The sequence below is a fragment of the Engraulis encrasicolus genome, chromosome 16 (genome assembly GCF_034702125.1).
Source record: "Engraulis encrasicolus isolate BLACKSEA-1 chromosome 16, IST_EnEncr_1.0, whole genome shotgun sequence".
Lineage (NCBI taxonomy): Eukaryota > Metazoa > Chordata > Actinopteri > Clupeiformes > Engraulidae > Engraulis > Engraulis encrasicolus.
Genome location: NC_085872.1, coordinates 18589174 through 18602168, shown reverse-complemented (window position 1 = coordinate 18602168; position 12995 = coordinate 18589174). Strand labels below are relative to the sequence as shown.

General features: G+C 39.9%; 1 protein-coding gene across 1 annotated transcript; it reads right to left on the bottom strand.

The window, feature by feature from the left end:
* Positions 1-3811: 3811 nt before the first annotated feature.
* Positions 3812-12342, bottom strand: cope (COPI coat complex subunit epsilon). The gene is made up of 10 exons (XM_063218933.1): positions 12132-12342; positions 10875-10937; positions 7752-7852; positions 6924-7076; positions 6561-6614; positions 6381-6462; positions 6024-6179; positions 5445-5513; positions 4237-4311; positions 3812-4104 (listed from the first exon to the last, which is right to left on the bottom strand). Exons 1-10 carry the CDS (start codon positions 12231-12233, stop codon positions 4057-4059), a joined length of 903 nt encoding a protein of 300 aa, XP_063075003.1. The 5' UTR covers positions 12234-12342; the 3' UTR covers positions 3812-4056.
* Positions 12343-12995: the final 653 nt, after the last annotated feature.

The following is a 12995-nucleotide window of genomic DNA, read 5'->3' as shown; positions in this document are numbered from 1 at the left end:
CTGCATACACCCTGTATATACTAAATAACAAATAATTCATTTAAATGAGGAAGGTCATGCAGAACAGATCCACTCACATACAAAATACCAGCTAAAAGCATCACGCAAAGATAAAACAATTATTTACAATATGAAAAGAAAATATTTACCTTTGGTACATCGTGTCTCAATGTTGTGTCTAACTCGTTCATCTGTACTCTGCATTGCCTAAAACGGCTTTGCTTTGCTCGCTCAGTTTCACTCCCTCGCACAGTTTCACACTTCTCCAATAACAGTGTCACCATGAGGCTTCTCCAAAGCTATCAAAATTGAGGATGAGGTCAGATACTATATTGGTATACACAGGGCCGCTGACAGTTTTGGCTGGGCCCAGGACAAAGACATCTGAAACGGCCCCAAACCCAATACATACAATGTAATGAGGATCCAATTCTGGGCCACCTCTCTCCCTGAGCCCGGGACAAGTGACCCCTTTGTTCCCCCCCGTCTGCTTCCCTGGGTATACACATACTATAGTGCCTGTCCAGTATTCGATTTCAGATTTTATTATTTTATTAGCTGGTTTTATCACATGTGCCAACCCTGACCTGAATTAGATTTCAGCAGCCTACTTGCCAAACCGTCAAAACGGGCCTGACCTTTATTATGAACTTAAAATATGAGACAAGATGATGAATCTTAAAATGAATCCATGTAACCAATGAAATTGGCCTATGGTGGTCTTTGCTCTGTGACAGCAAACATTGACTAAAGGCAAGTAATTTAAAGGAACAGCCCACGTAATTTCAAGAAATTGCTCATATGTACTTAAGTCCCAGTAAAATATGAGAATAGGATTTTTCGTCTACGCTTGCATTGCCTAGTTTATATGGGAGCAAACAAAACATCATCAAAGGTACTTATAAACTACTTTAAAAATAAATGTAAGATTCACCAGAGTGCTAAACAGCTATTTAATCCTGGAATTGACGTTATTGTACACATGCTCTTGATTCTTCATACAGATTTTACATTGTTTTATACTGTTCTAAACTGATATTGTTTTATTACATTACATTACATTGCACTTATCTGACGCTTTTCATTTTATTCAAAGCGACTTACAGTTATTATTTTTCAGGGTATTGGTTACAGTCCCTGGAGCAATGTGGGGTTAGGTGCCTTGCTCAAGGGCACTTCAGCCATGGATGGAGATGTAGGGAGAGGTCAGGGGGGATTCAAACCTGCAACCCCTAGATTGAAAGACCAACTCTCTAACCTCTAAGCCACTGCTGCCACATAGTAGGATTACATAGAACTCAAATTGCACTTCAAGATGCACAAAAATACTTTAACCTTCTTCTCTGTCCAAGTCCCCTTGTGTTATCCCTCCTACACACACACACACACACACACACACACCTTCAATCGCTCCTCAAAAAGAACCTGAGTGTACTATGTTCCCAAGTGTTTAGGCCAACTAAACATAATGTCATGTAATAATGTAATGAGCTAGAGAGTGAAGTAAACGCTGAACATAGACAAGTAAATGATGCTCTCATAGGTGATGTGGGTACAAAAGGCAACTCACCTGTCCAGGTACGAGAAGGGGCAGCGTGAGTGTGCTGTTATCACTGAGTTCCAGATCAACAAGCTGAGCGTCTGATAGAACCAAAGACATTTAAAAATCAAATCAAATGTACAAGAACATACAATAACGCAGCCAAAGAGCCTGACTGAATAAAAAGATTCAGAATCAAAATGTTGTCCGGGATCAATTCCTTGTGTGTGTGTGTGTGTGTGTGTGTGTGTGTGTGTGTGTGTGTGTGTGTGTGTGTGTGTGTGTGTGTGTGTGTGTGATTCAAGGAGCGGTGGGAGGATTATGTACGTGTGAATGTGAGAATGTCTACATTTATGTTAAAATCTATTATGTTGTGTGATGAAGTGGTCTGCACACTGTGTATTAACTCAAAAAAATACTTTATTTCATTTAAACATATGGCAATGTTTCGATACAAACGTTTCATTTAAACGTTGCCATATGTTTAAATGAAATAAAGTCGTTTTTGGAGTTAATACAAAGTGTGCAGACCGCTTCATCACACTACCTACTAATTTTTGTCTGGCACCTGGACAACTACCTGTGGATGTGTGCACCCTACCTCCAAACACTAAAGTCTATTATGTTAAAACTACAGAAACTCTAATAACTACACAATCTGACACTGGCAATTGACATTAAAGGCATATCTTATCTAGACACAATTACTGTATCATGTACAGTATGTCTACTTAATACTGTGCTAATTCTCTGGTAGCATCTTTGTGCTGTGATGGCCCAGTCTGACTTGTTAGAATGACTCAACTACAACATAACCACATGGTTACTGTATGGCATTACTAAGAGCCTAGAGTAACAGATTAAGACCTGGTCATTACAATATGGAGGAAAATCAGGGTATAGTATAGACTCTGCGCAAAGAAGGGCTTAAAAACAAAGAAGGGGCAGGCTGGGTGACACCATTGAAGCGATAGAGAAATTCTACCCAATTTCATCATGCTGTTGTATTCCTCACTCTACCCTTTGACTTCTCAGTACCCAAACACAACATTTTTTCAAGCCCTTTCTGAGATCCTGGCCAGCTGTGGGCATGGATTTGTTTACATCAAATCAAATCATCATCACTTGTGGAATGATATTTTTATGTTTCAACCATTAGGTTCACAAACCCATGCTTTTTTCTTCATTGCTGTTTTCTTGTTGTGATTAATATGGTGTGTTGGTGTGTTCCCCAGCCTCTTTTTTTCCAATATTATAGCGTCTATATGCTACTACATCACGTTATTTTGGAAAAGGTCAGCTAAAATCTTGTAGCTTTGATCCAGATGCAAGCACAGCAAATTACACACAGTTATGGGAACCAAGATTAGATCCTGTCAACAGCTACATACTTAAAAGGTCATGAACTGTGTAATAAAAGTTGAAACGGAGCATCCCGACCAAGCTTTCAAGATACACTGTGGAAGATTTTTAGTTGTTCATTTCCAGAATTCATGCTACCCATTCACTAATGTTACCTTTTTCATGAATACCTACCACCACCATAAAATTCTAAGTATTCATTATAACTGGAAAAATTGCACTTTTCATACGTGAAAAGGGGGATCTTCTCCATGGTCCGCCACTTTGAATTTCCAGAAAAAGCCATTTTTAGCTGCAAAAATAACTCTACTTGGGCCATATTAGAATTTATTAGTTTACCTACTTAGTAAACTTTCATGAAAAGATCAAATTTGGCAATAGGCAGCCCAGTTTCAATGAGCAGCATAGTTGCAGTACCTTTTTGGGCCATTTCCTGCACAGTGTACCTTAAAGTTAACAGCTGTCGAAACCCACACCCTCTAGATAGGGTTCTATATTAGTGTATGTGTATGTACTGTATATATACTGTATAGCACATGCACTAAAACATCGGGTTATTGGGTTTTGTTGTTGACTTTCGGGACAAGTTTTGATTTTGCGTGTGCAAAGACATTACAAGGGACAGAGACCCTCCACCAGAAACTCTGTTGTGTATAATTTGGATGTGAATGCATGCTCTTGAATGGTCAACGCATCAGGTGCTAAGTGCCTACACCAATTTCATATTGGTCCCCGTTTAATCTGTTCAGATAAAAGCCAAGTTGGGGAGTCTGGTTAAACTGCACTGAAGATTGTTGGTCAGCAATCAGGGATGCCTATGCAGTTGCTCTAAGAAAGGTCAGTGCTCAGGGAGGCCAAATACATCAGAATACAGAAGACGGGGGAAAAAAAAACCTGCATCACAACCACTTACAACATAAAGGAAAAGTATCAATGTTTATTACCAGGAATGTTTAATATACATATACAATAACAAAGTCAATTCTTAATAGCAATAATGCAATGTAATAAAATAAATTGCAATCCTGTCATGATGTCAAGACAACAGGTAATGAGAAGGAGCGGTATGAACATAATCCACCATAAAGTGATCTGCTTGCAATGTTCTTTTTCAATAGAGGACAAAAGAAAGGTCCTAAGTGGAGAGAAGAAACTCAAGCACTGGGAGCATATTGCATGGCGAGCCGGTCAAATTCATTCTCCTGTGGAAGAGAGTTGATGACAGGATTACACAAACACAAAATAATATAAGCTGCATGGCACAATTAATACAAAAGTAATCCAAGGCTTCTTTTAACTAGTTTTACACATTCAGACATAATCAATATGCTCACCTTGGAGACATAGTCCTTGAGAAATGGGTGGGCCTTGTGGGCATCTTTGAGCTGAGAAAGGTAGCGGTTGGTGACCTGGAAAGATAATGATTTTTTTTTAACAACCATCACAACTGGTGTCAGTATAAAAAGCTGTTACATTTACATTACACTTTGCTGACACTTTTATCCAAAGAAACTTGCATAATATTTACAGGGCATTGGTTACAGTCCCTGGACGGACCCATGTGGGGTTAGGTGCCTTGCTCAAGGGCACTTCAGCCATGGATGGAGGTGTAGGACAGACTGGCATCATACCAAGGTGTTTGTATTACACGCTCATGCATTCCATGTTGTGGTGCAACATATTTGTATGTTAAGTCGCAGAAGAGCAGTTTAGTCACGTGACATGAAGAAAGTGGTTTTCCCACCATTGCGGCAAGTTTCTTTTGCAAGCAGTGAATTTCTGATGCTAAAGGCACAAATGTTCAGCTGTGCCCTGAACAAAACCATCCCTAACTGTACTAACCTGTCAGTAAAGCAACATTTCTGCCATTTTACTTTAGCCAACACCAGAAAAACAAGCAAGGGAAATGGTGAAATTGTGCCCAGACCAAAACCAAGACCCATAACCTTAATCTGTCCCTGGGCGTCGTAGAGCACAAGTTAGCATGTAAAGTCGTAGAGCACACTCACGATACACGGTTCAAGTCTGTGTATTATCCAAGCGCAGTAGCATGATGCCATGTTGCGTAGTGAGAGGCAAGAGTGGGATTTGAACCTGTGACCCTCTGAACTGAAGACCACCTCTCTAACTACCAGGCCAGAGCTGTTACATGGCAGGTATTAAAGGGGCACAAGGTAGGATGACGTTGTTTGCGCGGTGGCTGTGGCATGCCCGTCTCAAAATCTACACCGTAATGAAAAAATGCTGTTCAAATAAACTCGCTGTGAGAATGTTTTTCATCGCGGAATGCCAGCAGCTGATACAAATCTGAATACAGTATGTAAGCGATTTTTCGTATGAAAAGTGTTTCCCACGACACTCCTTCGGACTACTCTGTCAAAAAGTTGCATTAGGGGTTTTCTGACAGCGGACCGTGGAAATGGTCACAAGAGCCATCATTCACTTACTAATGATTCACATAACAATCGGCAGACTCGGGACAGTGATTAATTCAACTTTTAATCGTGCCTGGAGGCCCTTAAAGGAGTCAAGGTATCCTTACCTCTGGTGGCTTGCCAACGTGCTGGGTGAGCACTATGAGGTTGATGAGCGTCTCAGGATGGCCGCTGTCCTGTAAAGGATTCAACAGGAACTGGTCAGAGATATTTCTAGTCTACACAACAAAAATGCCTAAGGCCAATTTCCCCCAAAAATATTACTGACTTTACTTTACTCCGTTCTCCATTCCACACAATATTGTGGATGTCATATAAAGCATTAGTGGTGAAAGAAAAGTAACGCAAAAGACCTGCTTTTGGTCACCATCACCCTTACCATAGTTATGAGAATACTATTGTAATTGTGACCAGCTTACTCATAGGCAGTGTTACCAGATGTACAATAATTATCATATTTGTACCATAATCTTGTCCATTTTGTCCTCTGTACGATCAAAAAAACATGATGCACGATAATTTCAGAGTTGTCATTCAGTTCATTTAGATGCCCTGGAACAGCAATTTGGGTCTTGTACGATAATTTCCGCCCAAAAAGCCCTAAAAAACAATAATTCTGAGGTTTTGGTACAATAATTCAGCATTTTCAATCTGGCAACACTGCTCATTGGCAAAACAGCACAAACCTTATCCAGTGCATCCTGGAGGACAGCCTCTGCCTCCTCCCACTTGTTCTGGGCCATGTGGCAGGCCCCCTGGCCGTTCAGGAGCAGCAGTGTGGGGGAGTACTTATCAGCCATCTCCTGGAAGATGTAAAACGCATCTTGCAGCTTCTCTCCTCCCTGTTAAAAAAAAAAGACGGGAAAAAAAACGTGTCAAACCTCAATATCTGTATTAGTCTTGATACGCTTGAATATACTCCTATATAAACTATGTACACAGTTCTCTCACTGGCAACCATGAACTTGAAGCTATACAATGCCGTTCACACAGCCTACTGTCAATGGAAAATTCACTCAACAGGAACACAAGTAGAAACTCACAACTGCAAGATTGACCCAAGCTGTGGCAAGCTGAGTTAGAGTGGCGTCTTCATCTTGCTCTTGCATTTTCTTCAGTTCTTTCCTGTGTGATGAAATTACCCAATGTGCCTTAGTTAATTAAACCCACAACACTGTTCAAATGTACAGTTTCAAATGTACACACAACCAAAAGAACTCTACCTTGCCATATCAAGTCTGTCCAAGGAGAGCAACAGCTGAATACTCATTGCCATGCTGTACAGAAAAAAAAAGAAATATTAACTTACATATGGTAAAAGGTACTCAGGTTACTCCATTTAAGAAACTTGCAATGTATTTCCCCCCAATACCAACTCAGTGTTTCCCGCTGAATTTTTGTCAGTCAAGGTGATGGGGCGTTAAAAGTATATATTTTTTGGTTAAGCAACTTTAGAATTTACATTCACAACATGAAATCTTTATCTTTTCAGGGGACCTAGTCAAGGTGGTAGGTGTTTCTTGTCAAGGTGGCAGACTTAGCAATAACATTCTGGGGGAAACCCTGCCAACTGGACAAGGACATACCACTCAAGGCTCTCTCCCTGGTGGAGGGTTCGGAGAGCAGCATCTGAATTTGCTTCGTGGAAGTAGATGGAGGCTGCCATGAGCAGAAACGTAGTGTTGGCCACATCCACACTCTTGGCCATCTTCTTATCGAGCTCTGCCACAATGGCATCTCTGTGGACAAGAGGTTTTATATTAATAAAGATAAATATATAAAAGGTACAGCAGCACAAAGTTTACCATGATCACCTAAAATAACATCCAGTTTTAAAGAAAACAAAATGGCAATTTGACAATTGATGAAATGACAATTGCTATATTTCCTTGTTCCTAAAATATGTGTTTAGATAACATAACTATGTTGGTTTGTTACTGCATCTACACTACTGAACATAACCTATATGATCACTGATTGTACTCTCTCTGCTGCTATGAGTGTGCGTGTGTGTGTGTGTGTGTGTAAATGTCTTGACCATACAGTACACTTGACTTGACTACTCTTGAGATTACTCTTCCTTTAATATCACTCATACAAATAAATTAAGATGATGTATGAAACATAAATCCATATCATAACTTAGCTGAAAATACCACATGCTGACTGAGTGGTTTCGTCATTTTTCCATACAAGTCAGATGATGTAGGAGGAATAATAGGCTAATATATATCTTTTCAAGATGCTTACTTGTAAGACCTTCATACAGGGACACCTTACCCAAAATAATCACTTTTTTAATTAAACATAGCTAGTGTCGTAAAACACACATTTTCAAAGTATGTTCCCATTAGTAATTCCCATTGGATAATGGGATCTGCTAAATGTAAATATAAAGTAATGGAGATGCCTACCTTTTCCCCTCGTTGGACAGGTAGTCTGCAAACATCTTCACAGCCTGCAGCTCCTCTGAGGAGGTGGTCTTGATGTCATCCATCACTACGCCATACTTCCTCTGATAAGACACATGCGAACCAAAGGAACAACTTATTAAAATGACTGTGCATCTTTAATGTTATTTCTTAGACTTCTGAGAATTGCTTGAGAAAAGTCCACATCAAATGCTAAATTTATTTGGATACAACTGATATTTGTATGATAAGAATTATCATGAAATGCTGAAACTATACATATTATCAGACTGTACAAGACTTGTTATTTGAAGGTGGTGAATAAGGCTGACTTCATATCATGCCATGAAGCAATGCATTAGGGGTGGGCGATATGACGATATTATACAGGGATTAAAGCAAAAAAAGTCATCTGACTGAACTTTTTTTTACCGGTTAGGCACCCGATCGAGTATCACTCCGTAACCCAACGAACACCAATGTAGCCAGGCTCTGCCCTCATAACGAAACATACACTGGTTTTATGCAAGGAATGGTGCCAGAGCCAGCACTAGGCATAGGCAGACAGGGCAGTCGCCTAGAGCAGAATAGGCCTATGTATTGAGGGCGCCAGTAATCCAAAAAGTGCCACAAAATCAGAACTTCAACCAACATAAAACTTTACACTTCACTTTAACAATGAATATACATTACAGACTCAGTAGGCCTACATACACAATCAGTATGAATGTACCTGTAGGTACTAGATCAGATGTGCTCAATCAGATGTAGGCCTACAATGCTATGCCAAATTCTAAATACAAAAAATAGGAAAGAGGGAAAGGGGGCAGGCCTAGGCCACCAGATTGACTAGAACTGGCCGAGAATGGAGGGATAATGGATACTATATCAGACTGCAAACATTGAACTGCAATTTGTGGTATTTTTGGTTATTTCCTCTTATTTCTACCCATTGTTTATGAATTGTTCACAACATTATGCAGAATAGATTCACAATGAGTGTTGCTTCAAAATGGTCTAGCTGATATCACAGAATTATTTATTGACTTGGAATTGCAATGCGTTGATACAGTGATCCTATTATGTTTTTTTTATTGTTGTTGTTGTAGTAGTAGTAGTAGGCTATATTTTGTCTTTCCCATCAGAATGGGCAAACACTGTTCTGGTGAAAGCACTGGTGCGCATTGCTTGCAGTTGTATTTCTGACATTTAAAAAATAATGCACTGGTCATAGCAATCAGAGGGAGAAAACTAGTTGTTGGTTATTTTGTATGTTTTTCACTATTCATCCTGTTAGAAATAACTTGTTGACGTTTACAACAGGGTGCGGTAGTCTACCTCTTGTGTTCTACCGTTTTGAAAACCTATGGCTACCGGTACTTTTTTGCTTCTCGATGTGCGGTGCCAGGCACACGCTTACCATTGATTTAAAAAAACGTCCCCGATTCCTACACGCACTCGTGTTCTCTCCTACAAGCTGACACGACGCAAGCAGACACGACACAGTCACAGACATACGTCTATCGTTTAACAAAAGTAGCACACTTTCCCAAGCTTGTCGCGCAACTTTCCACTCGAATCAAGACAAATCACCCACCTATCAGTCCTGAGTGCGCAGTGCGCAAATAACTGAGCTCTAACGTAGCGTAGTCCGAGAAGATGGGCACAGACGTTGAGCCACTCAAAAACAAGCACACACACAACTGTTGCTGCACACTATTCCAGTTTGCAAAATAGCATCACACGGTAGCCTACAACAAGCCTTGAAAGTGAAACAAACACTGAAACGGCATTTATAGACCACCCATCAGAACACAGCTTCCCAGAACAAGACGTGGCATAAAATATTGGCTCTGCCAGGGATAGCCTCCGTGACCCCTGTAAGATGCAACCCATTTTTAACTTATTTCTTAAATATATATCGGCAACAACAAAGTTAATATGCTATGATTACAGGTGAGACTGTAAATTATCCGTTGTCAGAAAGACAACTAGAGCTAGTTCTACACGTAGCCAGTCAAACGCGCTAAACTTTGAGGATGAAACGCATGGTATTACGCATGGTATATCCTAGCTAGCTGCCAATGATAGCCGTCCCATTGGGGCTATGAATAATGTTAGTAAAAGTCACAATGCTTATAAGGAAAACCCTTCATGAAAAGGACATCATGCGCAGTCCAAGTAAACTACTCTTTTTTCCCCTAACTATCCGCCACGGCAGGTGCAGCGATAATGGAAACATACGTGTCCTACCTTCTTCCAACTATGCATTCCATGCATATGCATTGTTATTAGCCCATATTGGAATATCAGTCCAACTCGTTTAATGATTGTCATTGCACTTTAAAGACATAGTATTACACGTATTGTCTTTTCTGCCATCAGCAACAATGTTGGCCATTTGTTTTTTTTTTATCTCTCGCGCTGTGCCGCAACCGAATTGTTGACCGCTCGTGTACTTTTTTTTTGGAACACGGAAGACCAGGGGATGGCTCAAAACTACTGAGTGAATCTGTTGTATGACACCACCGATGCTGGAGTGTATAACTAAATCCGTACACCAAACACACCTCTCGTCCACTTCTCATGACCAGGAGTGCTCTCGATTTGAGTTCAGTTGGAAAGTAAAAATTGTAAATTAATTGACATGAATTATAAGGACGGAAATCCGTCCAAACGAAAATCCAGTTGACGGAAATCCGTCACAGCGACGGAAAACTTTAATCCCTGTATTATATCGTGAATCGCGATATTGAGTAAAAGATCGTCTCGAATCTGCCAAAGTGGAGAAATCGTATAGATCGTCTTGCAGTGAGGATGTTTATTATCAGTATCAGAGTGACGTTTTCTCACTTGTGTTGTTGTCCTCATTTTATTCTTTAAATTATTGTATTCCAATTGTACACTTTATGAGAGTGTCATCAGTGTGTTAATATTTTATTGACTGCAAATTACAAATTCCAAGTATATGAAAGTTGTTTTTTGTTGTTTTATTTTTTGGATGGAAGATCGTGATAAAAAATCAAAATCGTGATTTCATGTTAAAAAATCGTGATACAACATTTTTGCCATATCGCCCACCCCTACAATGCATGCACTTAAAATACTGTTATTAACCAGACTCACCTGAGCAATGTATGCTCTGTATAGAAATATATCTCTCTCTGCTTCTTTTTCTGGACTTGAAGGCTGGAAAAGAGGGTATGAATTATTAGAAATTATGTAAATATTATATACATAAGTGCTGAAAAGTTATACGTGCAATGACAGTTAAGATGCAACAATAAGGTGAAATCAGTGCGATATGGAATAACTTTTGATTGTTGAATGACTGCTGAAAAATCCCAATCCCTAGCACTGAATGGAAGCAAGTCCTGCACAGTCCTTGCATGTGGAATGCAAGTGACTCGCAGAGTGGCAAAGGATCTAACGGTACTATACATGGTTTTCAGCAGTATAGGTAAACTTTGACTTGCTAATGAAATAAAGTTGGTGATGGTGCACACGTGAAGGGTCAGACAAAAACATGTGTAGATAATGTTTTGCCAAGACACATCAGTGTTTTGATGACACTGCCTGCCTGACAGCACTGCCAGCATTTTTGTTTTGATGCTCATATATGCGCATATGGAGATAAACATGGGGAAGAACTTATACATCATGCATAATCGTTTTCATTATAACAAAGTGCACAAAGTCTTCAAAATAATGATTGGCCCTTCAACTAGATAATGTCCCCAGTAGTGATGCCTGGCCTGCTGCTGGATGGGTCAAAGGTTCTCAAATGTCTCTAAACGTCTAATGTGGATTCTACATCTGATTAAAGTTAATGTATTTGTATGTAGAACTGTCCATTCTAATAATCAAATTCTAGTCCAAATGTCACGAAGCCTGACTCGACTAAGTTTAAGATCATCGTTGTCAGACTCAGCTCGTAGCTTCTGATCAAAGGTTTGCAACTGTCTCATAATAATACTTTTGGTGTAGAGTCCAATTAGTACACATTCAATGTATGAATTGAATACCCAATGTTTTACTACCATCTTCAACACTACAATAGCTGACAGTGGCTAGCCACCACCACAAGTGAAGTACCCTGGCTGGGAGTGGGTAGGTGGCTCATTTCGCTTCACATAATGACCAGTGTTCACAGATTCTATAAGGGCTGTGGTTCAGTTACTGTAACACGTAAATAAAGAAATAGCTTGCGCTACTTTGTAGCACTGAATTATACGAGGACAACAACTGATACAATGTATATTTTAGCTAGCGCTTCATGTTCTGTTTGTGGAGTGTGAGCAGCGACGTACAAGTCTACCCAGCTTTATTCTTCTCGTGTGTCCGCATACGACAGGCCTAGAACTGAATTAATATAAAACTCACCTTCACTTTCTGAGCTTCGTTAATGCAGTGTTGATAACTTCCAATGTAAAAGGCATTTTTGACATCAAAAAGCTCGTCAACTTCACCCTGTTGTGTAGCCATGTTTGCAAGACCAGGAAGATGCAGAAGACACGTCACTCGAGACACGTCGTCACAGAATCAGGGTTCTGAAGACATGCACACATTTCAGCCTACTGCCATCGTGTGGCCTGGATGTTAGTGGGTGTACTGTGCGTATTTGTTCAGACCTACATGTAGTACAGTAGGCCTCATTGACAGTACCCAATGAGTAGGCCTACATGAGCCAGGACCCCCATTTTCACATGTCACCTGAGGTGGAAAAGGTTAGCTCCTCTAACTATGTTTTTTGTAATCCTCCATGCCTGAGGGACATTATTTGATATAATAACCCTCTTTAGGCTAAGTGGTAGCTTTCTTAGTTCACGTGCTTTTATAACCCAATTTGCAATAGCCTACTTTGTACATGCATATGTGTAGGTATTAGGTCTACGCAAGTGTCTGGGACGATGGATGATATATCACAACAACTTAAAAATAAGTTTCAATTATGTAGCCTATGTTTGATCATTTATTGGTAAGTTTGTCATAACGGTAATACAGCTGCAACGAAAATGTCATTAGAGGGAAGTATACTTTGCCTTGCAAATATCTTAACAAATATCTTTGCAAAACAGACTGATATTCATACAATTGCTGAGGTGAAAGATTGTTTTGACATCAGAATGGTTGTCAAAAGCCCTTGTCCAAAATTGAACTGAAATAGTCATTCCAACAATTGTCATTCCAGCAGTTGACATGGTCATTAAATTGGTGCGCAACTACATCTGAATGCCATCTCTCTTA

What these genes read in the sequence shown, in the direction of transcription:
- cope (XM_063218933.1), bottom strand. Translation starts at nt 12,233, where the DNA reads ATGGCTACACAACAGGGTGAAGTTGACGAGCTTTTTGATGTCAAAAAT. An exon ending in ACGAAGCTCAGAAAGTGAAG is followed by an intron (nt 10,938 to 12,131) that starts GTGAGTTTTATA and finishes CCTCTTTTCCAG; the next exon opens with CCTTCAAGTCCAGAAAAAGA. An exon ending in CTGTCCAACGAGGGGAAAAG is followed by an intron (nt 7,077 to 7,751) that starts GTAGGCATCTCC and finishes TCTTGTCCACAG; the next exon opens with AGATGCCATTGTGGCAGAGC.